General features: G+C 40.5%; 1 protein-coding gene across 5 annotated transcripts in view; it reads right to left on the reverse strand.

The window, feature by feature from the left end:
- ZNF827 (zinc finger protein 827) overlaps positions 1–27961 on the reverse strand; it is a 104098-nt gene that overhangs the window by 22587 nt on the left and 53550 nt on the right. For 4 of the 5 annotated variants that reach the window (XR_011697857.1, XM_071555628.1, XM_071555626.1 and 1 more), the window contains 4 exons: positions 26564–26797; positions 15427–15666; positions 14682–14739; positions 10138–10241 (listed from right to left, as the gene is read on the reverse strand). Coding sequence is in view for 4 of the 5 variants with exons in the window: in XM_071555628.1 (XP_071411729.1) it covers positions 10138–10241; positions 14682–14739; positions 15427–15666; positions 26564–26797 (636 nt within the window). In the remaining variant the exon portion in view is untranslated. The remainder of the gene's footprint in view (positions 1–10137; positions 10242–14681; positions 14740–15426; positions 15667–26563; positions 26798–27961) is intronic. The other variant, XM_071555627.1, reaches the window with a different exon arrangement.

Genomic DNA, 27961 nt, shown 5'->3' on the forward strand with positions numbered 1-27961 from the left:
TTGTCCTCTCTACATTGGCTGCTATTTTTCAGACTGTTTCTTCATTTCCTCAAGATAAGACTGAACTCTAGCTCCGTCCTCTGAAGTGCTTTTGGCAACTCAGTGCATGGTGTCACCCAGACATTTAATAAACATGCTCTCTCTTCCCTCATCCACAACGTTAATGAAAGGACTGATGAATACCAGAGCAAGCACAGACTCCTTTGGAACCGTATGTGGTCCCTGGGGTTTGACAGCTACACTTCACCACTTAATTACAGTTTTACCTACCCCTGGTTTCCCTGCTTACCATGGGCATATTGTGGGAGGCAGCGCCAAAAGCCTCACTCAGCTCAAGAGGGCATTAACTATTTTTAGGCTTCTTTCCCTACAAATCTCTCCAAGTTAGTTACACTGTCCTTCCTGAAGCCAATGTGTTATTTTGCTGCTTTCCCTTCTTCCTTTTCCAAACCCCACATTCTATCACTTTGTGGTCATTCTTGCCTCACATTGCCTTCTGTCATCTCCATCAAAACAAAGGTCCCAGGAACTTGCTGGACAGACTTGTGTTGTCCCAAATGCACTTCCCAGAAGAACACATGGAAGACAAAGTCCCATTTTTCCTATTGAATACTTTGGATGAGTGTAGCTGTTGTGTTATTCATTTAAGAATATTTATAGCAACTATTATTTTGCTTTTTAAAAAAATAACTTGTTATTGACTAACTATTGGAGATTCAGAAAACTTATCAAAAAATAATAAGAGATGCCTGCTTGAAAGGGTAAAAAATATTTATTTTTCCACATGGGATGAAACTGTTAACTTTGGTAACTGCTTTGAATTTGAAGCCGGTGATACTTCTCAACAGCTTTTGGCTTGCTGGGTTTAATGAATGGCCTCTAGTTTAGGTTTATCCTAAATGGAACCAGAAGGTATTTGTTTTGAGTGAAATGATTTTGTTTTTCTGTCCTTTACCATAAGTTGATTGTGCTTTAGGAGGAACAAATATAAAAGGGAAATGAAATAAAAAATGAGTATTTTTGCCTGTATGAGAGGACTGCATGGTATTAGAGGGAAGATAAAACTTACCCTGTATAGAGGCAGCCCATACTAAATCAAGAAACAAGTTTTCAAATAGATGTCAAGTGCCTTTCAAGACAGCCATTAGACATGGACCTGAACAAGTGTCTTTCTGTTTGTACTATTTAACACCTTTCATCTTGAAGGTCCTGTAAACAACTGGCAAAATAATTCATGCAGTGACTTCCCAAGGAAAAGCAGCAAACTCCATATGCCCACAGCACTTCATGCAAAGCCCTCCTATTTAGCCTGTGCTGCACCAACAGAGAGACTGGCCAACAGACCATGAGTTTCACGGGTTCCTCAGGAGGATCTGATCCCATTTCCCTCAGTTACTGTGGGAATGGCCAATAAATACTGACTGTTGAGGAAAACTCAGGCATGTACAACTACACACACACTCTCCATGTTGCATTTGCCCTGTTTTAGCCAGAGAATACACTGTGCTTATTGGAGCAAGAGGCCATTTGATGATTTGAAGTGGTTTGTTCTTTGAAATATTTTCAGTTCTGAAAGGGGCTCTGCTAATTATGAAAACTGGTTGCTCAGGACATAGTCTCTGTTACTGTACTGCAACACACATGCACGAGATGCAAAGCTGCTTGGCAGCACACCCAGAAAAAGCTGCGAAGGATACATAATGCTGCAATCAGTTGCAACCGCTGTGGTTACAATGCCATGAAATGAACCAGAAATTTGGAGCCCTCTGCTCAGTGCTTGTGGTGCAGAGTGGTTGCCAAGGAAGCTGGGGGCACAGTGAAGGAGGCTGCACCCAGGCACAGCATCACGGTAATCTGAAGGCAGGATGCGACAGATAGAAACGTGTGAGAGCCAGAACCACTATCGCGCAGTTTAGCACTGAATTATGTTGAACAAATTCTGCCAAATCTGTCTTGCTTTGCAGAACTATGCCAAGCAAAGCCCCTTCTAGAGCAGTCTGTCTCACCTTCCTAGAATCACTTTCCACAACTTGCCAGCTGTCTCTTGCTATTAGACTGTGGAGAGCCACCACGATGCCTCACAGTCCCCAGCCCTGCAGAGAGTGCCAAGACAGAGTGTACACCCATCAGTGCGTACCCACAAGACATTCTCTTTGTGTGAAGAATTAAAGTAAAAGGCATGATGGAGATGAGGCACTAAAATCAGTTAAATCAATCTGCCACTCTGTCACAAAAACTTTCCTACCATCTACGAAGCTGTCACACAGGTTTGGGTTTGTCAGAGGGACATCTCTCCAACACTCTTTGTCCCTGCATCTGCATGGATTTTTACACAAACATACACATACATAAAAGGAAGAGTATCTGGTTGAATCATACCCCAGACAAATACCAGAAGGATAAAAATTAAATAGTTGCTTTTGAGGACCAAGAGATCCATGCTTTGCTTGGCTTAGAGAGTACCTACCATTCTGCTCTGCAGGCAGCGATGACCGTGTGGCATCCACCTCCGGTGCCACTTTCACCAAGCACACTTCACTGCAATACTGAGATAGAAAGGAACAACAGGACCAGTGCCTGATGGAGCATGCCTTGGGAGTGAATTAAGTGCCACTCTCACTTTTCCACCTGCCAGGAAGCCAGTAGGGGTCAGACACTCTCATCCACAAGAAACTGAAGGGGATATCTAATCTCTTTGGTGGGCTCAGACCAAAACTGAAAGCAAATAAAATGACCATAAGCACTAATAATGGGATAAAGCAAGGGGGGGAAAAAGCACTGTATAATACAATTCACATGCATGTGCACTCCCCCTTTGCAACTACATCAGCAATAAAAATTGCTGTTCCATCACAGGGACAGAAATAGCTGCCAAGGCCCTGAAATATTGTTTTAGACTTTCAAAGAAATCAGAAGTCCAGCAAACAGGATTAAGGGAATGGAGCATCTGTCATACAAGGAGAGCCTGAGAAAGCTAGGGCTTTCCAGGCTGGAGGAAAGCTAACTTGGTGAGATCTTTCCAACCTGTAAAAATACCTGATTGGGGAGACTAAGAAGATAAAGTCAGGCTCTTCTTAGTGATGAATAAAGCACTGGAATGGCCTTCCCTGCGAGGTGGTGGATTCACCATCCCTGGAGGTTTTTAAACTGAGATTGGACGTGGCACTGAGTGCCATGATCTGGTAAACAGACTGGAGTTGGACCAAGAGTTGGACTTGATGATCTCAGAGGTCTTTTCCAACCCAATCGATGCTATGATTCTATCGTGGAGGAGGCAAGGACACAAATTAAAACACAGGCAATTTCATTTAAATGTAAGAAAAGTTTGGTTGTTTTTTTTTTTTTTTTTTGGTGTGTGAGCAAGGTCAAACACTGGCACAGGTTGCCCAAAGTCTCCACTCCTGGAGATATTTAAACCTGACTGGACATAGACTTGAGCAAAAAGCTAACTCTGCTGTGAGGAAGTGGTGGAGCTCCACTTTGTACTGCAACCATATTGTGATTCTCTCAAAAATAATATTCTGCATGTTCTCCTGTCCTGAGTGATTTAGCAATCAATTGCTTGTAATCATGCTCTTAAACCCTAGCTTTCCTTTACAAATTCTAGCATTTAGGATTGTGAAGAAAACCTTCCTACAGGAAACAGGATTACTCACTATGTGAAGTTGGAGGCTTTTTGGCAGATGTAAGCAAACAACTATAAGAAGGTGTGAATCACTCTAATTAACTCCATGGGTACATAGCTGGGATGCTACACAAGGGCAATTTAAATGCCAACATTTCATCCCTGATCACTTCAGCGGAAATCCTCAAGGTTTCTGTGTCTCTCAGTCCCCATAAGGCCTAAGGACATTTTCTAGGGTGACAGAAGTGGCAACAGTCTCCTACAGAGAAATCAAACCCTCAAGGTGTCCCTTCATTTCTGCCACGTGGTTACAGTGCTCTCAGGGACGATGTGAGATAAGGTAAAAGGAGGAAGTCTGGCAGCAGCTAAAGGACACCAAGAAGGGAAACTGTCACTAGCAGCCTATGAAGAAATGGAAACCATGGCTGGATTCACTCTAATCTCATGCTCAATAAAGTCATACCTTTCTTAACTAACCCTGTGATGGCCCAAAATTCAGAGCTGCTTGCTGTAGATGGTTACAGAGGTTGAGTTTGCTGCAGAGCACAGGAGACCCAGACAGAGCACAAATACTGCCAGAAAATAGAGTGTATGAACGAACTTATCTGCAAGTTGCACCAAAAGAGCTCTTGCTATCTCCTTTTTAGATGCTTGAAGTCACAGAAAATTACAACATCAAGACGTATATTGACCTTAAAGCATCTTTGAAAAGGAATTAGGCAGGAAGACACCTGCAAGTGTCTGCTGAATAGCCTTGTACTTTCAAACATACTGGAAAAACTGTTACACATATTACCTTTGTTCAATAAGCATAAATATGGGATGATGTCACTGTCCTAGTTTAACAGGTGGGACCAGTTACCACTGTGTGGGGGTGATCAAAGCTGTGTATTCTACCTCCTCTATTCATTCCCCAAGGACCATTAGCAGCAGCTGCCCAGAGAGCCATTAGCACCTTCACAGCCAGCCTGGGGGGGCGTGGCTGCTAATGGGCCATCAACGGTTCAACAATACCCCCTGGCTCCCAGAGTTAATCACCCATTGTGTGAGTCCCTGCCCAGGGGGAGGGACTGGGTGCTCCCTGAGGGTACATAAGTGGTGGGTAAGAAGACCTCAGGAACTTCTTGTCAGATCCAGAGGAGCAGCAGGACCTCGACAGGAGGAGACCACCACTCTCAACTGGACCACAGCCCTCGCCTGCACCAACAGGCGCTTCCTTTTGCTTTGGACTTGGGGAAACCACACGGATCTCAGCACAAGGGCAAACAAACCCCCTTGGGTTTGTGCCCCAGGACACTGGGTTATACTGCTGGGATTTGTGAGTTGAAAGCAATTTCCCTTTTGTGTCAGTGTTTTCATTGTAATATTATTATTAAATTTTAGCTCTGACTTATAATCTCTCTCGTGGTGAGTTCATTTCCCCTGCTGGTTCTCCTTTCATTGAATTAGTGATGTGCTGGTTTAAAGAGCAACTGACAGTATCAAAATCCAAAATTTTTGCACTATGTTTCCAGATTTCTACTGAACTAAATATCACGCTGCTGATTCTGGACATTTTTGAAGAGGAAGCACAGCCTATCAGTCATCTTACAGGTCAGTAAAGAGTGTGGATACACATGGCAGAAGAGGCTCTGATGCATTTCAAAAAGGTACCAGAGCACAGAAGATTTACTGGCTTTATTTTATTGAAACAAACACCACCCATAAATTTAGCTGGGCCAAAATTTAATAAGCCAGGGCTATTCATGGACTACAACTCCCCAAACCCTACATCCTCCAGTTCCAAAAGTTTATTTTTGCCATGTGAAATTTGTTTACCACCATCAAAATTACAATTTTGCAAGTAGTAGTAAATTTGCACAAAGAGATGTTTTTTTGGTGTTTGTTTTTTTTTTTTTAAATTTAGTCCACCACAGATAGGATTGTTTCAATATTTGGCACTGCCAATGGAAATGAAGGAGAATATCAGGTCCTTGGTGAACAGGAGAGAAAACAATGAAACATTATTATATGACACAGAGATACACATGAAGAAAAAATAGTCCCCAAACCCCATGGCTAGAGTTTTCACCAATATTAATGATCTGGACAGAAAAGGACCAGGGAATATCACTCATCTGAATTTCATGAAGGCAGGCTTGATTTACAGAATGAGCCAAAGAGATAGTGGAAAACTATTAAAACACATTAAAGATTGGCTAAGGGTCAGGAACATCAGCATAAGATCAGGTTTTTAATTTATCTCCCGATCTGAACTGAACTATATAGTCTGACATAAACCCAAACTATTCTGTCAAAAGAAGAGTCTTATAAAACAGAAGATAAAAGTGTCTTTTTAAAGTGACTGTTTGAAATGAAAATATTAATTTCTTCTCCCTCACTTTTGTTAGGGTAGAAAAGGCCATTTTGCTATTCTTACAGGGGAGAGCTGAAATTATTGAATTAGATATTACTTTGATCCTATAGTAATTTTTGAGTCAAGTGAGTTTGATAAACTTTTATTTCCATTTTTGAGTAAAAATGGGCTTATTTGGACAGTAATACTAATACAGAAAAGTGCACTATAATAAAATAGTATGATTATTATAATACAAAATACCTTAAAAAGTAAGGGAAGCAATTCTCCAGATCTACCCAATACTACAGAAAACTCATTTCTTCCCTTCTCAGAGTATTAGGAATTCACCACAGATTATTAGGGGGGGTATCATGACTTCTGTGGGTCTGATGAGTGCCTTCTGACAACTGTTAAGAGATTTTATTCTTTCCCTGGGTACCAGACCTAAAAGCATGAGAATTGCCTTTCCTGCCTGTGGCACTGCTGCTGCTGATCAGGGATCCTTCACCTTTATTTCAGGCCAAATGCATCAGTGTATCATTATTTATTTAGTTGGGGGGTTTTATCCTACTAAATGCCCTGATCAATGCATTGCTTTCACACATCTTTTATTAATCTTCCCTAATTATTTTGTGCTCCTTGGTGATCTTACATACTTAATGCCCTACAAAGATTGCTTTTCCACTTAAATACCTGATGTTGCAATTTTCTTATAAACTGGCTATGAAGAAAAGTGGTTTGCACAGAGGATGCCACTAAGCTTAAATCTCAAGGACTGAACTTTGCACTCTCTGTACTCAAAAATCCTCTTTAATAGCTTCAACACAAACCAACCAAACCAGAATTGCATTAATGAAAGCAATATCAATATGCAGAAATTCCTGAGTATTAAAGGAATAATGTTGAGAGCTAGTGTAACAAGTGCAACAATTCAGATTGCGAGGTCATATGCCTGGAACATGGGAACAAGGATTTCTGTTGCATGCTGAAATTATAAAGGAAAAGAAAAACATCTTACTATTTGATCAGCAAGACAGTCATCAGCATGTTCTAGTTACAAAGACTGTGATCAATCAGGAGAGGCATTTCCAATATACGTATAGAAGATTGCATCCCACTGAAAGAGTCACTGCTAATCTCCTATAAAAGAGCATACATAGTTCTGACTAATCATATTTGCAGAAATTAATTTCCCTACACAGAGGCAGAAAAAGGCTAGGAAATGGAAACCCTATCATACTAAAAGAGACTAAAAGACACTGGCTCGCTTACTTTTCCAGGATGAAGACAGGATTAGAGGAATGCAAGATGGCTCATCAGATGGTGAACATCACAAGGGAGAATTATCAAAGTTGAAGGACAGCACTGGTGAAACAACAAAAGTGGAATTTGCTGTGAATAAATTCAGACTGAAAAGAGAATGGTCCCAGCTCTTCAAAGGGTGAGCTTCTGAAACAGCATCCTCATACAAATAATAAGGATGACGAGGTTTAAGATGGAGCTTGGTAATGAATAAGATTGCATAATGTCACCTATTACAGAAAAGAATCGAATTTGACACACAAAATATCTTACTGTCCTCTGTTGCTGTCACTTTTCCCAATTCCCCTGCAGATAGGGTGCCAAAAAGTCTGCAGACAGAAAGTTGGCAGACTCTGGGGACAGAACCGCCAATAGTGGTGCTTGCTTGGAAAGGAGCTCCATGTACACAGGGTGGCATCGAGGCCACCCACAGCAAGGGGCAGCACAGGCTGCCCATGCCCAGCCTGGCTGCACAGAGCCAGCATGGAGCAGCAGCTCGGAGCCCATGCCTGGCCACCAGATTGTGCTGGATGCGGGTACAGGAGCATGGAGCAGCAGCTCGGAGCCCATGCCTGGCCACCAAACTGCTGGGTGCAGGGACAGGAGCATGGGGCAGCACCTCTGAGCCCCTGCCTGGCCACCAGACTGTGCTGGATGCAGGGACAGGAGCATGGGGCAGCACCTCTGAGCCCCTGCCTGGCCACCAGACTGCTGGGTGCAGGGACAGGAGCATGGGGCAGCACCTCTGAGCCCCTGCCTGGCCACCAGACTGTGCTGGATGCAGGGACAGGAGCACTGAGCTGGGGTTGGACACCGGCACTGCTTAAGCAACACTCTTGGCCATCAGCAGTTAAACTGCTTGGGGTTTAGGTGACAACTTGAAGGTGACACTGCATTTGGAATTTCCTGTCACTGTCCTGTTTCAGGGACAAAGTAACCCAAAACAAATCTCAAGGGAAAGCATTTTTCCACGGAGACCCTGTACACATTTTCACAGCATTTTCTGTATCACCTTTTACAATTCTTTGTTACTGTTCCTTTATGCTGCTATTTGAAGGGGTAGTTTCTTCTGAGCTATCCATAGCACTACACAGGCTGTTTCTTCTTGCAAGGCTGAAACTGGTAGGAAAGTTACCTGTGTATTCTGCTGTTCTTTTACATGAACATCATAGTTGTAATTGATTAAAAATTTAAATCACATTCTTGGTGATACTGTGAAGTTGCACTTCAGGTCCAAGAATTTGTTATGAAGCTGAGAAAAACCCCAACATATTTGGAATGATAGAGTTGTTCGAAAAATAAAAATGTAGAAAAAAACCCAGCATTTTTAAAATTTTCAATATACTGCTATTATATATCAAGAGTCTTACAGCAATATGTATTACAATACACAAACCTACCAAGGTAATACTTATATTCCATAAAACAGACTATAGAGCAGCATAAATGTACAAAACCCCAGTTCCTCAGAAGCCATTCCAACACTCCAGGATGATCTAACCATCTCCATACTTTACATCTTTTAAGCCGAAGATCAAACATGTCACCAAAACCCATCACAGTTCTAGCGGCCTCACTTAAAGTGAAGTCTTAGAGAGAATTAAAATTGCATTCATCTTGGAATGATGTAAGACTATTCCTGCTAGAGGCCACGTCCTCTGAGGTATCAAGCAGTGCCTGAGGAGACTATGAGTTCTCATCTTTCATCAGGGCATATGGGCATATGAATATTCCATGTTATGCCAAGGTCAAAAGCCAGGATTGAAGTGCTAACCTGGTTTACATTTTAATACTTAAAAGTATCACACCTGATCTGGTTCTCCTCAGCCAGAGTTAAAAAATCCACTTCCTTGCAAAACTGTGTCTGCAGCTTGCCTGAAGACCCTTGTCCTTATGCTACAATTTTTTTCTTTTTGCTATACATATTTACCCTGAGACAGCATCTAGCTCTTACCCTCATCTGCCACTTCACAAGCTGTCAAATGACTATTCAGGCATTAAAAAAAATGAAGGGTCTGTTAAGCTGTAAATTAAATGACAGTCTATAGCTGAAAATTAGTAGTAACGTGCCCAAAACTTTATTGATTGCTAAGAAAAGGTGAATAACCCCCCCTATGGCTGACTGTGTAATTACTGACCTTTAGAACCCAAGAGCTATTAATTTAAGAACAGATAGCAGTGAACTAGCAAACGAGTTATTTTGCAACAGTACAGTAAAGGCATGGATCAAGTTTTTGCATGTGTTCAGGGCGACCTTGAATAGTGTTGCTACATGCCTGTGTTTTCCATTTTAATGCAGAATATAACCTAGGCTGTATATGGGCATAAAATGCTTGTCAACTGATTCAGAAGATCCATAGGAATGTACCCACAGATCCTGAGGCTTTTCAGTACATTTGAAGAACTTCACATCCTTCCAGAAAAATTCTAAATTATTGTTAAAGGCAGGAAAATTGTGTTGCCAAGCTCAGGCACCCCGGTACAAATACTGCAAAGATTTCATCTGCACTCTGAGAGATGGAGATGGTCAGGAACAGGAGAAAAGCAGACAGTAGTTGGACATCAGTGCAGCTCCCTCACATTTGGGGTACACACACACACAACCCCCTCCCCACAACCTCTGCTGGTACTGCTGAGCTTAATCTGGTACAGACTGTTACACAACTCACAGAAACAGGAGCCTAAACACCATTAGTTCAAATGCTTCTTCTTTATGCTTTTTCTTCTTAATAATAACTTATTATGAAGAAATAGTTCCCTTTTGACAAAATGAACTACATTTTAAGAGCATTGAGCAAGTGGTGGAGTTTACAGCAAGAAAATTTTAAAAAGATACGTTATGTGGAAGTAATCAAAGAAAAAGGTGTCTGACCTGGTGCAGACGTCCTTCCATGAAGAGCAGTTTCATTAGGCAGGAGATCTTTACAGCTGGAAGTGAATGGTGATTGTCTAAATGAGTCTTCAGAAAAGAAAGGGCTATAGGAAAAAACAAGATGCCTTTTTTTAAAGAAAACAGCAGTTAACAGAAAAAGTAAATAAGATTTTTGACCCCAACATCTTAATATTGATAACAAATACCATCTTGTTAAAAGCCCTGTCTCATTTACAGAATTCATGCTGAAAAACAGGCAGACCATGAGGAAATTGTGGAGAAGCAGCATGCTTTAGTAAAATTGCATCTCAGAGTGAAAGCTGAACTCCTCACAAAAGGTTTGTAGCTGCATTTCAACATCTTAGATTTGCTATATCACGATACAATACGGATCATTAAAATCAACACTTCAAAAATTTATATTGTCATATCTGGAGAGGGCAATCAGGAAAGGTTATTATTCAATAATCTGAGGCATACAGTAGTTATCTTTAAAACAAAATTTTCAAATCTTAGGTTAAGGTGCTGAATAGTTCTATTCTGACATGGCATTCCATGAATGAAATTAACTCCATGAGTTTGATTTTTAGAAACAATTCATACAAGTTGAGCGAATGGGTACTTCCCAAAGAGTATTAAGTACAAAAATTTTCAGCTTATTGACTCCAAAAAGCAAATCTTGCTCTGGTTTTATTTAACAATCAGGAAAAAGTTAATTTCAATCATGAAATGGCATTTCTGTCAAAGCATTTGTTTTCTGCTCAATTAAAGATTGCAACAAATAAGAATTTCTTGTCAACAGTACAGACAGACATCAGTAAGAGGTATATAAAAAAATTCAAAGTGGAAAACAACAGTCTTTCTTGGAAAACTGTTTTCTGAGGCAGCGTTTTCCATCTGCATGCAAACTATCAATTCCTTCTAAGCAAAGTGAGAATTACATTAAATCTGATCTCTTGTTTGAGAATCCTTAATAGGCTGGTGTAGAGGAGGTGCTTTAAAGGTGCAGAACAGCAGGACAGATAATTTCTGCAGCCTGTTCTTATTCAGCAATAAAATCCAAGAACTTTTTCAGGATAAAGAACATACTGCAAAGCATTGCACAGTGGGTAGCCCAGACTCGGACAGTATGTGGCAGCAGCACCAACTGAGTTGACTCTACCAATCTAGACACCCAAGGTATCTGTCTAAATAATGGTACTTGTCTGTGTTTTCCCTCCTGCAGTTTTTCTGCAGAGAGTGAACAAGGTGTTCTCCACCAAGTCACTTGTATTCTCAGCAGTCAGATTTCTTCTGCCTTTGAGAAACTTGTTGATAATTAGTTAACTTGAACATGAAATGCTTTTGGCAATCACATTGTTTGCTTTCTTATTAAGTCTTTTTGGACATAATTAATTTTGCTGTGTTCCATATGTGACAGTTAATGGGATATTTTGGTATTTCTACAAAAGTTTGAACATTAACATAAACAGTCAACATCAGGTTGTCTTGAAGGATAAGGCATGAAGTTGTCCTAAACCTGAACATTTCAGTGTATGCTGGTAGCTGAACAATGCACAAACCTCAAGAAAACAAGTGAACAGGATAAAACAAACCAGCTCCAACCCATATGTGCAAAACTTAACTTCTTCCAAGACTCACACTCCCACTCAGGGGTGACATAATATGAAACAGACTGACACTGTATAAAAATATGGCATGATTTATTGCAACATTCCTCTCACTGGTTTAATAATGATTGGAAAGAAAAACATCAATAAAAATGTTTTATTACTATTGTAACTTCAAAATCTTGTAATCCACTCAGGTTTCCTCGTTGTCCATCCTGCTTGTGCCTCAGGTTCAGTCAGTGGGGCACTGCCCATTGCTGGTTCTAAGCAAAATGGATGATGCAGGGCTTATGTGTTTCAGGCTGGGCCATATCTCATGAGCAGGTTGCTGTTGAAGGTTGTATCATGGCATACCCCAAGGGTTTCCCTCTCTGCCATTGTCCTCTGGTGAATTACAGAACCATCCTTGGTCACGTCTTTTCTGCCTTCCTCTAGAATGGCAGTGGAGACTCTTCAGTGCCGGCCCTACTATTATTTCAGCAGATGCATCCTCCAATTCCCAGTGCAAAGTATGGAGGGAGGAGCTCCTGCTTCATAGTAAGAAATTACATAAATCCTTCTCAGTCACTGTGCAAAGTCCTTTCTGATGAAGATCAAGCTTTAGGATTTTTTTCTCTGGCTGCACCTTTCCAGTTTCATGGCTACACAGTTCTCTAGATGAAAGCAACTTATCTTGGCATCTTATGCTGGCGTACTCACTTCCAGATCCCTTCTGCTCCTCCACTTTGTGTCTTCTTCTCACAGATGGCAGGCTCTAACATCTCACTCAGCCACTGCACTGAGAGGAATCCTTGCCAGTTGCGGCTGCTTAAGCAAAGTCATATGGGAGTATGTGCTCACAAAGTCCAGGAATACTCACAGGAGGAACAGCAACAGATAGGTGACAGTTAGAAATGTTAATAAGGAATAAGAGAGCAAAAAGTGCTTGTGTACCCCATCTTGCTGGGATTTCATGATTTAAGGCTCACCAATGACACAGCTTAATCTTTCTGCTGCCCAGTTCTTCACAAGTGGACAACACTGACCTCACCTTGGCTCTCTGCAGCTGTCAGCAAATTTCACATAGCAATTGTGATTCACATGCCTTTCTGTCATTACTCCAGATGTGGGTTGGTGAGCCAAACTGCAACACCACATGTTTTCTTAATGCAGTCCAAGTGCCTCTATCCTCCACTGGCTGCTTCATCACATTCTATTTTTGAGAAGGCGTCATACCCTCACCAGTAAAGACTTCCAGCTGTTTGGTTTGGGGTGGGTTTTCTTTTGGCAAGGTCTTTCAAATCAATCTGTTTGAACTCGCAGGAGTTAGTAGACTGACTCACTTCCCCTTTAGAAGCTCTCCTCATTCATGTCTTCTTCTGTTGATAAATAGGCAAGATAAGAAAAGCACCCAGAAAAACTGGACCAGGCACTCAGCATTTCATGCCCTGATGGGTAGCAGGCACTGTAAGGACATCTCAGTAAAACTCAGCACAAGTTTGCCAACAGGCAACTGTGCTACCTTCTTAAAAGCTGGCAGCCAGAAGAAGGGGAAGTTATCTTTGAACTGTCCTCAACCCTTCCAATTTGAATTAACTTTGACAGATCCCAAAGTAGCTCTGGATTCTCACACCCATTCTGCTGGTAACCCCATGAGACACTGAAATTTATTTTCAAGTATTTGTCACCCCCTCCCTGCAATATACAGTGGATGGTTAATGAGCAGTTGGACAATGTGGACATTTATCTCCATTTGTGTCTCAAGCTTACGCCTTTTGAGTAGTCACAGAAAGGCTATGCAGGCTGAATATCCCACAGATTCCCCAACTAGCAAATATGGGAAGCATTCACTGGAACCAGAAGCTAAATGCTTAATTTAATTCTCTTGCAACTTGTAACATAAAAAGGTCCCTAATGCACATTTACTGAGTTGGTCGGTTTATAAAACCAAATTATTTACTTATTACAGCTACCATGGATGAATGGGATAGACCTAGAAGTTTAGTATCTTTCCTTTGCAATTGACAGGCTTTTCAATTCTGTCTGGACAAAGTTGGTTTAAGGTGGCACATGCTGAACACTCAGAACTTCTGTAGAAGGGGCTGCAGAGGCACAGCAAGTCCTACTCTGTCTCGGAAGGAATTCTTCATCACTTCAGTGTGCTCAGTCTCCAACAGATCCACAATAATTAGGGAACTTCGGGGTAGGAAATAAATGTATCCTTGCCAGTTCCTGCCTGCTCCTCACCATGGGCACCAAGTCTTTGCCAATTCTAGCCAGCACCTACTACATAAGAGCTTTGAATTTCCCAGAGGGACACCACACCTTGCAGCTCACACATATGTAAAGAACTCATAGGTTTGTTCCCAGCCACAATACTGTTAAATGCATATTTCTTTAATTGCACTTACTACAATTGAATCATGTTTTTAATTCCTGGATAATTTAGATTGTATTAATGTAGCTGTAATGTTTAACAAATGTTTTGGTAGCAATGTCTTACAGTCTGACTTTTAAAAAATTCATCTCTAGAATGTATTGAGATGACAGAAATACAAAACTAAAATTTTTCTAAAGAAATCAATTTTGACAGAAGCAAATCAAAATCACCTCTTCTTACATTGGTTCATGTCTTAAAATCCACTTTGTCAGCCTGGTCTGCACACAAGCACTGCACATACCATGCAGTTTCTTTTAAGTTTCAGGTTTTGTTGAAAAAATAAATTATTCTTAAAATGGTGTGTGAATACTTGATCAGATGAGAACAGTTCTTTTGGCCCAAAGGGCTTTAAGCAATCAGATCTATAGTTGTAATTTTTCAGATATAGGTTACATTACTCATGAAAGTACCTTGAATTTATAGTATCAGGAGACAGACACATTTGAGTTCCCAAGGCAAAATGAAGCAATGCTATCTACAGTACAGCTCTGCAGGTAACAGTGGGATGTACTCACCTGGCTGTAGTTCTGATGGTGGTGTCTTTATTGTGGTTGTGCTCTTTGCTCACCTTTTCTGCAGAGGAACACACATGTTTTTCTGTGATTAGCACGTAACATATATTCCCTATCAGATTTTATTCAGCAGAACTGTTTTAATGCTTTCATATAACAGCATACCCCAGAGTAAATGGTTCAAGCATGATTAGAGAACAGGCATGACATTATTTAAACTAACAGCCAGCCCAATTTTCCTGTTTCATACATTAGTGTTAGTGCTCCATGCAAAGTGTGCCATACAAGTGTTCATCAAACACAGTGCTGGTGCCATTGCCTTTGTGTGACAGCTGAGGTTCACCTTCTTTGCCAAGAGAACTGGACAGCACAGCCCCAGGAGCACTGCCTGCTGCAGCCACAGCAGTAACTGCCCTCTACAAGTTCCCCCATAATCCCAGGCCTGGACAAAACCAGTCATCACAAATTATTCAATTAGCTTTCAAAAATACAGGAGTTGAACTCCGGCTTTTCCAATTCCGTTCAGATACTGTGAACCTGACCTGACTGGCCCAGTACTTTAAAGCATATGCTAACGATGGGGGACATTTGGCCAGGTGTCTGTGCTTCAAATGTGAGGGTAAAAGGGCTCTAATTCCTATTATTTTTCAGCCTTCACAATCTCACACTTTCACAGCACCTTAATGGTTATACAAAAAACTAATTTTGTTCTTTAAGTCCAACAATTGACAAGTTGCACTGCTTTTACCTGATAACTGGAAGAGCAGCTCAGATGCCATCTTCACTGATATATCCTGGCTGAACAGATTCCTTTCTGGCAGCACACGGCCTTCTGGTGCCTTCTGTATCCGCTCACTCATGTCTCGCCCTAATAAAGTGCTGTAGCCAACGTTTTGGCTGGGTGACACCGAGGCCTGCAAGTCATGAATGTCAACTTCCATTGGCTCTTCCTTTATCTTTACCATCTGGGTTTCCTTGAAACTCTCAGCTGCAAATACGTATTGAAAAATAAAAACAAAACCTCACCACAATTATTTAATTAGGCAACAATTTTTCAAAGTACTCAAAGCAGGAATCACAATCACAAAGTTATAATTTGTGTATGGTATCGCTGCAAATGGTAAGGGAAGTGAGCAGCTGACTGCCTCAGGATGCTTCTGGCACTTATAAATAGAAGCAATCTCTTGAAAATGATTTTTCAAACTAGAGAGCAGAAAACAGTTGCATATTTGTAAACATGAGAGTTGTATCGCTTTCTATGAATACTGTGTGATCACACACCAGTTAGTAAAGCTTCATTTCTGTTTATTAAATGAAGTTGCAGCTACACACCAGCTCCCCTAAAGTGGACTCTGAAGACCTCTGACAAACTCTAAATTACTCTTTATCAGCAGAAGTACCAGCATAGCATAGCCAGTCAGAAGTATTGGTATGGGGACAGGATTGGAGGAGGAAACATCATCTGCTGCTTTTCCACTCTTTCTATTTAAGGACAATTCCAGATAACCATGTGAAGACCCTGTCTGTTAAACCTGCATGTGCTCTCCAGATGAGGGGAATATTCTGAGGCTTATGTTTGTCTAAAATCTGATAGATATTTTCTCATACATTACAAGATCCATTAACACTAATGACAAGTTTTCATAAGCCCATATCCTCCCCTCCTTGACTTTCTCTCCAGTGTCTCAAGTCTAGTAAACAAATCCACACTATAGAAGCCAATTTGCAGATCACTTTCTACACTTGAGACTCCTTGGGTGTTGCTGAATGCTCTGGTTTGGCTGCAAAGGAAGTGATAATTTTTAGTTCAAAGTAAAAGCTCTGAAATCTCAAAATCAAGGCTCCAAGGTAATTTGTCTACCACACCCCAAACACCTGTACAGCCCTTTTGATTCAGACTTTCTGCTGTGAAAAGAGACGATAAAAACTTGCAAAATTTATTCTCAATTTAATTTCAGAGAAAGATGATTTTTTTTCCTAATAATTTTCATTCAGAGCACTCCTGAAAGGACAATGATATCATGGCAGAACTGCCCAACTAGGTGTTGCCTCTGCTGGCTGGATGCTGACCAGAAACTCCAGGAACAGGCAGACTAAGAAAGGCACTATACCTGGAGAATCAAGAAAATAAATAAATGCATAATCACGGATACCAGAAGGGGCATTCAGGTGAGGAATCATTCTAACAAAACTGTACACGGGATTTATCAATTTTGCCTACACATCCTACTGGTAGTAGCCAGAATAGTAAAAACCTTCAATAAAATCTGCTTCTTTTCACTCATGATTAGCACATGCTCTAAATGGCTACTTATGGAGTCTCCAGAGCTGGAGGCAAGGGAAAGCTGGAGATTGAGTTGCTCAAACTTCATGGGCCAGGAGGAAAAGGCAAGCCCTGCACCCAGGAAGAGAGGCCATGGTAGAGGGCAGGGACAGGCACACTGCAGCACACAGAGCCAGGGAAGCAGAGCGCTTGGATGCTGAGTGGATTAGTCTCTGAGAGCACAGCCTGGCCCTTGGCCAGACTGGAGGATGGGCTCACATCTGTGACCGTGGGCCAGCATGTTAACTGGTGCAGACAGGGGCTGAGAGCATCAGGTCACTGAGGGAGGGAGACATGCTCAATGAGTTCTCAAATGAAAGTCTCCTTGTCATTTGTCAAATTACTGCTTATTAAAATAAAAAAGAGCACCAGTTTGTTAAGAAAAAGCCCAAACACAAACAGCATTTTCTATTAACTTTGGGTCAGAGAGAAGGAAAGGGGAGTGAGGGTGGGTTTCCACTAACTTCACCTGATCAATTAATCTGTTGCTACTCTCTCTGTTTTTCCCATCCTCTCTAACTCACATACGACTGTGTCAGCTTCACACATTTTATTCCAAGCGTGAAAGTTTCAAACACCACCAGGCCTTTTGTTTTCAATTACACAATATTACAGTGAATCTCAGAGGCACCAAAACATGGTTTGGTTATCCCCAATAACATCCTCAAGCTAATCAACAACAAGTAGTCTCTAGAGAAAGATGAACAGAATCCCTTTAAAATGAAGGCATTAGCATTCTACCTAAAATTAAACTGATGTGTGTCACCAAGTCCTTTTTCTTTAGTCTAGTTTCTCCCTCTCCCCAAATTCCTGGTGTTGAGAAGAATTGCCATTATTTCCTACAGCTCTTAAAAACAAACAAACAAACAAACAAAAACAAAACAAAACAAAAAAACAAAAAGAAGAAAGAAGCCAGGAGATAAAAGCCACTTGGACATGTTCCAGGAATGATTTACATGAAATGTTTTCAGTCTTTCCTTATGACATTTCTTGACCTTTAAAAGAAACATATAAACATTGATAAAAATCTTTACCACCTACTATCCACAGACATATTTCAGACTTCAACTGAAGACTAGCTAGAAATAACAGATAATGCCTTTTTTTTGCCTGTTAAGCAGATTTTTTTTCTGTATTTTATTTAAAGCTTACATTAGTCTCTTATAAAAGCACAGAACATTGCATCTGTGTTCAAAAGTGTAAAAATAGCACGCTGTGCATTGAAAGCGAACACAGAACAGCAAAGGAATGCATGAGGTAACACTGTCAATCAAAAGCTCAGGTAACTCCGCAAACAAATGAGTTCCTCAGATGTCTGACAGACTGAGCTCTGCACCCAGCTGCCAAATTTAGGTGCAGAGTCAAGCTGACCTTTGCTGCCCTCTCTGCTTTTAAAATATTCTTTCTATTTCTGTTCCTGCTCCACACGGTTTAATTCCCTGTACTGCAAATGCTTTTGTATCAGACAAACTGATACGACCCCAACTAAGGCAAGAGTCAAGCAATACCGATGACCTTCTCTCCCTCACCATCAGACAGCACTCAAATGGCCCTAACTAAATCTACATATTTGATCATTTCCTTTGACCTTTATCTTCCCAGCTGCACCCTTTTGATCTGACAGAATGCCCCTGCCAAATGTGAATTCTGTCATACTCCAATTCCCAAAAGCAAACACACACAGAGAAGACTGAAAGAGAGTTTCTGATAATTTTACAAGAGCTAATAAAAGGGAAACACAGTCAGTCTGTCCCATGAGCAGCAATCACAGGCATAAAACCCCACTGTGCTAGATCTTGTGCTGGCAAAAGACTGTAATTAAGGTTATGCCCATACCAATCTCACCATACAGGCAGTCAAATTGTAACTTCTTGGAGATTATTTTCCATTCTGTGCTACAGACTGTTTGTTTGTGGAGTAAAGTGATACCCCTTATTTCCTTACATAGATATCTCACATGGTCATAGTGCAGCTAAAGGTTTTCAAGTCAGGTACACTGAAAGGTCTTCTGGTTCAAATAATGAAAATCATGGTATCTTTGACTTTAACAGCAGACCTACTAGGTGAGCGAGGTTAAATAATCTGTAAGGTATCAGAATACAAAGTTAAGACACGACAGTGGTTTTTTTTTTTAATTCATGTCAAATTTTTATCATAGCACAGACTTCTAATTCCTAGCAAAAATCGGTGGGGTCTAAAAGTAGTTCAGAAGTCTCCAGACCATGATCTCCTAAACATGCCATGCTATTCATCTAAAATTAACCTGGAGGAAGCTCAGAACAACAGAACAGCAGTGCTGGGACCGCTCACCTGACAAAAGATGAACTAAATCAGCTAATATGCCTTCTTCTAGTGTTAATTTTGATACAGAAACACCTTAAGAAAATAAGAGAAAATTGGTTTATACATGGATGTGCTTTCATCAGGCCACAGAGATGCTATTTCTTTACAGAGCAGTAAAACTTTTAATCAGCTGATCTGTAAAAGCCTTGATTATCTTCACTCTATTCATATTGAGTGAGACAATCAGATATGAAAAATGGAGTCCTGTATAGGCTTGTTTCAGGAGGAGGTAATTTCTTCCACAGTTTTCAGGTTCTTCAGCATTCACAAGTTGAAGGAATCACAAAGGAGGGGTACTTGGTAAAAAAAAAAAAGCCAAACAGAACAGAAACATAGAACAATACTTAATGCTGCCTAAAAGCTCAGGGTATAGAATTCATCCCAAAAGGCCTGACAGTCTCCCCTCAATAAGGTGTAGCAGTAAGAGCACCTCTGAAGTGTAGTCTGGGCTGACATCTCTCTACAGGTTAAGACAGAAGCTGGCAGGTTTTAGAAAGAGTTTATTCAAGCCACTTATCTCAGAAAGTCAGGACTACCACAATCCAACCCAAACTGTGCACAGGTCAGCAAAGTGCCCTTGTGGCAACCAAGGCAAACCATATTCCAGGCCACATTATCCAATCTGTAGCCATCAGGCAGAGGGAGGAGATTCACAGAATCACAGACTATTCTGAGTTGGAAGGGACCCACAAGAATCATCGAGTCCAACTCAAGTCAATGGCCCACATAGGGGATTGAACCCATGACCTTGGCCTTATTACAACCAAGTCTAAATCAAGTTTGAGCTAATCTCAGGGATATTCTTACCCTCTGTTCTGCACTTATGGGGGTACATTTAGATTGTTGTGTCCCATTTGGGGCTCCTCAATACAGAACAGACACTGAGATCCCAGAGCACGTTCAGTGGAGGGCAACCAACACAGTGAGGCTGCTGCAGGATGTAAGAGGAGAACAGCTCAGAGAACTGGGTTTGTTCAGCCTTGAGAAAACAACACTAAGGGGACACTTTGTTGCTCTTGACAACCCTCTAAGATATAAAGAGAAGGTATAGAAAAGCTGGAGTCAGAGTTCTCTCGGAAATGCACAGTGATAGTATGAGTTGACAGACAAGCTGGCACATAGGGAATTCTGTTTATATATCCAGGAAAAAAATCACTATCAGGACAGTGAAATACTGGCACAGATTGCTGAGAAAGGTTGGGCTCTCCATCCTTGAACACATTCAAAACTTAGTAAGATGCTTGTCAATCTGCTCTTTTTGAATCTGCTTTGAGCAAAAGTCTGGATTAGATGAACCCTGGAGGTCCCTTCCAAACTGAATTAATTCACGAACCTTCAGCACTAGATCAGCTGCAGGTTTGCCTTGCAGAACATTCCAAACCTCCAAGGAAGGGAAAGCTGCAGCAACACTTCTAATGCAACACAAAATATTTAAGGTCAGGTTGGATGGGACTCTGAGCAACCTGATCTGGCTGAAGGTGGCTTTGATCTTTGCTGAAGGTTCAAACTAGATGACCTTTAAAGGTACCTTCCAACCCAGACCATTCTGTGATGGTCTGTGTGGCCATTCACTTGCACTAGAGGGCACACACCAAACATGCTCTTCTAATGCAGCACAGTCTGCTTTTCCCTTTATTTGAGATGAAAGTCAAAAACAAGTGCACAGATTTAAAAAACCCCAACCAATAGCTGTCCAATGATTTTCCATTGCTGAAATCAAATGAATACTTGTTAAATCATTCATGCTTCTCCTCCCCATTTTATTTAAAGCTTCATCCTACAGCTAAAGTTCTAAGTTGCTCATATGTGTTGAAATGCCTATCAGCTTTACAAATCAACTTTATGAATCAACTCAGAGAAGAAAACCTTTCCCATATGTCTCATAAATTGGACTCATATACCAGTTTCCACAATGAAGCAGACAGGGGTAACTAGTGGGTCAACCTGTGCTGGCTTCAAAAGCTTTCAGTACTGAGAATCGGGCATTTTGTTTGCTAATTGTCCTGATTTGCTAGAAATAAACATGCCCTAAACCAGCTTCAATAAACCCTCAGAGGTTCAGAACAGTTGGCAAGCCCTGAAGGCTCTGCTACAGAGACACAACAAGTAACATCTGACATTCCCTGGGGTGCTGTGCTTGATGCTTTATTTTGCTAGTATTTTTTTCAAACTGCTGTTTTATATAAGACAATGTCAATGAATCAGTGTAACAGGATCCTTCATTAAAAAAAAAATCATAAAATGGCTCATATTTGTTAGAGTGGAACCTCTGAATTCCCGTGTTACAGAATATTGCAACTACAAGCTGTTTCACAGAAATACAAGCCAAGAAAAAAAAATCTGGAGCAAATTAAAGCAATAGACTAATTAGAGTTGTGTTATGCATCTGCTGCTCTTTCAATTTAAATGGTGGGATTATTGGTGCTTACCTGCACGACCCTACCTGCAGAACAGGGCCAAACCCTCAAAACAGTTCAAGAAGAATTTGATAGAAAGTCTACATGTGCAGTGAATTCTTATTTTACAACATATTCCAGTATATCCCAGTCTCACAGTTCAGGAGAACTCTAGTCCAGCACTTCTGCAGCAAGCAGTGCCTTTGCAGGAAGACTGGCTCCAGTCATCCTGACTCTCCAGAGGCTGTGAGGGACTGCAAGAGGCCTTTCTGCACACACTGTGTATCCACAATCCCCTGACACTCCGAACAAATCTGACATGCAGCTTTCCAGAGCTTTGCGGCCACTCCCACATGGCTCAGCATCATCCAGGAATAGGAGTAAAGTAAAGCAGTGGGGGAGTTGTTTAAACTCCTTAGTGACAATTCTTAAAAGAATAAAAGAAATCCAGAACACCTAAAGAAGCACATTTGAACCAAAAAGATTATGATTTCTTATTATTCCAAATTATCTAAACTTTTACATTAAGGTAGTTTTCATAAAATGTCAAGGTTACCCTGACACAGAAAAAAATAAGGTGAATTGCAGTAACTTAAAAGCAAAGTAGAGCAACTACTGAACTAAAAGCTAGGCTTTGTTATAAGTTTCTTCTTTGTGGTATTTGTTGTTTTGTGGAATTTCTTTTTAAGATCTATAGGCGAAAAAAACAACTTAGACTTTGCAGACTTCCATACTTCCTGCCCTGTACTTCTGCAAAACAGCAGTGGTTTTTTTGCAGCCTTCCTGCTCTTGGATTTAAACAGCAATGTTGTCATGAACATGGCAAGACCCATCAATAGCTAAGAATCCAATATTAGTTGAGCACTTTTGGGGTTATGTTATTATATAAATATCATGGGAAAGCCTGTTAAACTAAATGAACAGTCTGTGGCCTGATACAAACTTCATATAGTACAGCACTGGCAGGAGAGTCTCAAAATCTTGGAAAAAAATCTGCAACCTGACACATTGCAATAATAAGTGTAGCTATCTAGAAACATGTACCTTTGTCTATGCTGTAATGAAAACTCAGCTTTGCTCTGACCATTCACAACCAATTTCACTTTTCTGTTGCTTAAAAAAAACCAAACCAAACCCACAAAAACCCCTCCCCTGAAACAAAAAAACCCTCAAACACACAAAAAAACCTCTTAACAGAAACCACGTTGCTAGTAGCAGAATTTAATCTGGTAATGTGACTTGCCACAGTTTGCCATTTCTCTGGTTTCATCAAGAAAAAGTCTTATTTTGAATCATTCACTTCCCCATTTACTTTTCTGGACTTGTACAGAAGCACCTGCTGCCGCCCAGAGCTTTCTAATGAGACCAAGGAACAAAAGACTTCCCTGTATTTTCCCTTCACTGCCCATTCTCAAGGCTTTCCAAGCAGGGATGAAAGCATTCCTGCCAGCTCTCCTACAATCCAGCTGCAGAGCCTCTTAGGAGATCCCACCAGCCATCTCCAAAGGCAGCAGCCCAACTCCACACGGGCACTGCCCAGAACAGCTCACAGTTACAAAAAGAAATCTGCAGCAAGGTTAGTTTGCCTGCCTCTGATAGCACTTCCTAATTAGCAGCTTCTACAAGCAATACTGTTTTTAAGTTCCTCTGGAATTCTGTGCTGTTCTGACAGATAATGTTCAGATAGTCCTTCAGCTCACTGTAACCTAATGCATCATATCATTTTTTGGGATGGGAGTGGCATTGAGGTGTTCTGGCCTTCATCTTATACTAATATTGTACTATCATTCTTTTTCCTTACTCTTTCTAAATAGAAGTTCTAATCCATGTGATTTTAGCTAAATGTATGATACAGTGTCAAAAAAATTACCAGCAAGGCATAAAATAGGAAATCAGCATAAACATTTTCAAGTGGCTAATGACTTAATAAAAAAAAAGCAAAAAACCACCACCACTCCATAATAGCCAGTTGTGCTGAAAGAGGAACTGCCACGTAATTAAGTGATAATAAATGGAGTTGATCAAGAATGCTTTTGGTATCACTTGTAGCAACATTTTACTTTGTGTGCTGAGGCCATGAAGTAAGTATGCACTAATTGCATCTGCTGATAACCCAAAATTAAAACATATTGTTGGTGCTGGTGTATCACAAGCAGCACTGCGTGACCTGAGGGTTCAAGCACAAAAAATTCAAAGTGAATACTTCAAAGGTCTAGTGATAACAAGAATATGTGCATTACATGGGGAATTGACCAGCTGAAAAAAAAGGGAGGAAAACAACGTGAGTTACTACTGAAATGCAAAATGTGTTCTATTTGTGAAATGTATTCATGTGAAATAAGGGAAAATGTGATTCAGACAACATTTCTAGGAAAGACAGCAACATACTAGTGTCAAGTTCAAGGCACCAGGGTAAAATACTAACTTCTAAAGTGTTAGTACCTCTAATATATTTTATACTCCTCCACCTCCACATTCATTTTTGGACAAGAAGGCAAAACACTGTATGCTTCTGAAAGCTAATACATGCCCCATACATATTAGCAGCATAACTATTTCAACAGAAAATGAGCTTTTAGGCTCAAACATTTACGTTGGCATGTAAATGCAAATATTTATTTTAAATTTCAGTCTCCTCTGAAGCCTACCTTTCAATTTACAAGACTGAGTGTATAAAACTGAATAGGTATCACTGAATGCACCACTTAATTAAACATTTTGAGAAATAAATTAGCTTTTCCATGAAAGAGGACTGTTAAGAATGTGGAAAACAGGTGTATTTGAAATACATGACTTCCCTTTCTTATAACTAATTTTATGCAACACTTTAAAGGTATTTAAAAACTTGCAGGGATGGCACCCTGTCAAACAGAGATGCCTCACTCCACAGTCTCCTCAAATATGTTTGCTTGGCATTGGAAAAACAGGCTACAGAATTGCTTACAGTAAGCTGGAGAGTCAACAGTGATCTGGAAGCATGCTACCAGATAAAGGAAAGATTAAAACAAAAAAAAACCCCAAAACAAAGTACTAAAATGGCTATTCCTTAAACTGTATCCTAGTGTTTTTCTCCTTTATAGTTTCTGCCTTATATGGTAATTCAGTACAAGTTGAAAAACTGCACGTGATAAACTTGGAATAACCCCACCCCCTGGCTGATGCAGGAATACCAACTGCAGCAACACCAACTCATTAAATCCCAGCCATTCTTCTCCTTCTAATCTATGGATTAACCAAAAAGACTACTGCCAGCAAAACTGCTCAGTCACTATGTTACAGCAGTGTCTTTCTTCCTACAGCCTTAAAGTTTGGGAGGTCCCAACAGAAGTGACTGAAGGCTTGACCGGTACTTTATAATGCAAGATTTCACTTATATAAACAGATATTTAAGGCATAAATATTTTAACATAATAGTCGGTAATAAAACTATTTGAATGCAGCCTGCTAATGCTGAACTCAAGGTTCACAGCCCAGAACCCTCGTGCCTTTGAAGTACTCAGTACTCAGAGCCCCTTCTTCATAAAAACAGTTACATAAATTTATATGCATCAAGGAAAATAGTCACAGGTTAGTATTCATTCAGCTGCAAAGTTGTGTTACCAAAACACTACACTCAAACCAGTTACCAGCAGCAACAGTGAACCATACCAATAACCACATGTTTAGCAATTTGAGGTCTGTGAAAAACATGAAAGCTTCTGCTCTGATCAACTTTTGTACTTGGGAAGCACTTCTTGCACCATTAACAAGAAAGGTTTGCAAATAATGATTCAAATTCTGCTGCAAATTAAAGCATGTAGGTATGAACAGGAGTTAATTAATTACATGTTTTATGGGGGAGATCCTTGCCAGTTGAAGTCTTTCAGATATAAATTTGAGCTCAAATTCAAAGCTGACAGCATCCCATCAAGACAAATAATTTCAGGTAGGTTTGACAGGGATCTCAGAAGTTACTAAACTTGTAAGCATTTCACTGGCACTTCTTTTGTGACTTTGGCATAACAAATTTTGGAGAAGAGTTAAAAACTAACAGATCCAGTTCAGGTGTGGAAGTGAAAAACCCAAACTGCCAGTCTGACTTTCATGTCTTGGTCCTAAAAATTGGTCTGTTAGAAGTTCAAAGCCTTCTCATCATTGACTTAACCTATTCCCAGCAGGAAGAATTCAATTCCTTTACTTTCCCTTCAAGTTAAACCTTGATTCTGACAGTTAGACAAAGCATAATTAGCAGAACATACACTTTCATTTGACTCCTTCCAGCTTTATCCTGACCTCTGTGTGTACCCATGCACACTTGTCTACTTGTCTGGCAGAAGGATGCATCACTAAGGCAATGCTCAACTGGTCTCACTAAATGCAGAAAGCTGTCTCAGTTTATATGATTTTTTAAAACAGTTTATCTTGTAATTTTGAGTAAAAGTTATTGGCAGAAGAATTAAAAGGCTTTAAAAATCATCTTTTATAAAGCTCTGCCAGGTACAGTTCAGTACAGACACATATTCTTATGATCTTAATGAAGTGACACGTGAATAAATTTGTATTAACATGTTTTGGTACATTTAAAAAATTACAGCATCTAAAAGCTTTAAAGCATCATTTCTTTGACTTCTTCCATAGTCATTAATTTGAAAACCAGAGAGGAGATAATTAGATGCTATGGCCACAGACCAAGATGTTTTGTCTGAGTGGAACTGTGCAGAAAGGCCTTTTCAATTGTTCCTTCCCCTCCTACTAAAGCTGAACATACCTTCTGCAAGGTCACCCTGTCAGCACATACACAAAAAATATTTAAGAAGTTCAATATTATTAAATTAAATATCTACCTGAGAGTTTCATGAGGAGCTCAGATGCTGCCTTGACTGACATGTCCTGCCTCATCACATTTGCCTGTGCTTCCTGTGGCTTGAGTTTCTCCTCAGGGATGTTTGGAGCTGAGGCTTCAGATTCTTGGCTGAACACATAGCTGGACTGAGACACAGCTGAACTCACAGCTTCCTCCTCCTTAGGCTCTTCTTTCACTTTAAAATTAGGAGTCAAGGGTTCTTTTTGATTTGCAGCTGTCAAGACAAGAAAAGAAGTGAGACTTAATGCAGGGTATAATCCTGAAGCAGCCAGTAACAGGAAGAAACCATAACCTGGGAAGTGCCAGGGCAGGCACTGGGAGCAGGAATGTCAAACTGTCTTCACAGATGCTTCAAGGGGCAAACAAATTTCTGCACCTTTTGTAAAAAGGGGCAGTTTTGAAACACAAAAACTGTATGCACCAAAGCCCATGAAAACATCCTCTCTTCTTATTTTTTTCCCCTTTTCATCCTGAAAGCACTTCCTTCATTTTTAGGTCTTCTACAGACTTGGTGGAAATTTGAAACATCATTTCACCTTACATGAAGCAAATTTGGCAAAGCCCATGAGTATGATATATTCAGTTCTTAGAGCAGGGAAAAGAGGCAAGAGATGATGAGCAAAAAGACAGAAAATCTAAAAGGGAGTAAAAGGGAAAAGAGCAAATTCTTAGGTCCTAAAAGTTGTTACATTAAGAAAGGGAATGGGGGGATTTTCAGAAGAGAGCTCTGCACTGTTTCACGTTCTATAACCATAAACAGAAAGAGAAGGTTTAAAATAATCCTTTCAAATACTCCATGTAAGCAGCTGCACAGCCTCAGAGAAGGGTAGAGAGACCTCAGGGGGCTGCTTAAAATCTACACACTGAGCAATGTTGTTCTTAAAGGGTCTTTCCAATACCCTCCAACAGCAGTAGATCCTTTACACTGTGTTTGGCTGAACAGATAAAACCAGACTAGCTCTTCATACTGCCAAGCTTAAGCAGTAGGAATTCACAGGCAGTCTACAAGGCAAGCAGAAGGCTAAACAAGTTGCATTATATTTCAGCAGCTCTTCTTACACTTTTTTGTGTTTAACCATGAAGAGGTACTTCCTTCCCTGTCTCTTAGTGACTTTTTCCACACTCAAAATGTCACTTGAAGTTCCCAGTAACACACACCAGATGACTTGCTCAGTGCCATAAACTTTGATGAGTCTACATCTTTCCCACCTCTCTAAACTTCTGTCTCCACAAACACGAAAGATAGAGCACCATCCCCATTTTGTTATCTTTGTAAGCAAGCTCTCTCATAATGTACCTTACCACCTCTCCTACATATTTTCCTCCTTCCACGTGGCAATCCCCTGCCTACCCTCGTGACTCTTGCCTGTGATCTCTG

Source organism: Pithys albifrons, chromosome 5 (assembly GCF_047495875.1).
Source record: "Pithys albifrons albifrons isolate INPA30051 chromosome 5, PitAlb_v1, whole genome shotgun sequence".
In the NCBI taxonomy this organism is placed as follows: Eukaryota; Metazoa; Chordata; class Aves; order Passeriformes; family Thamnophilidae; genus Pithys; species Pithys albifrons.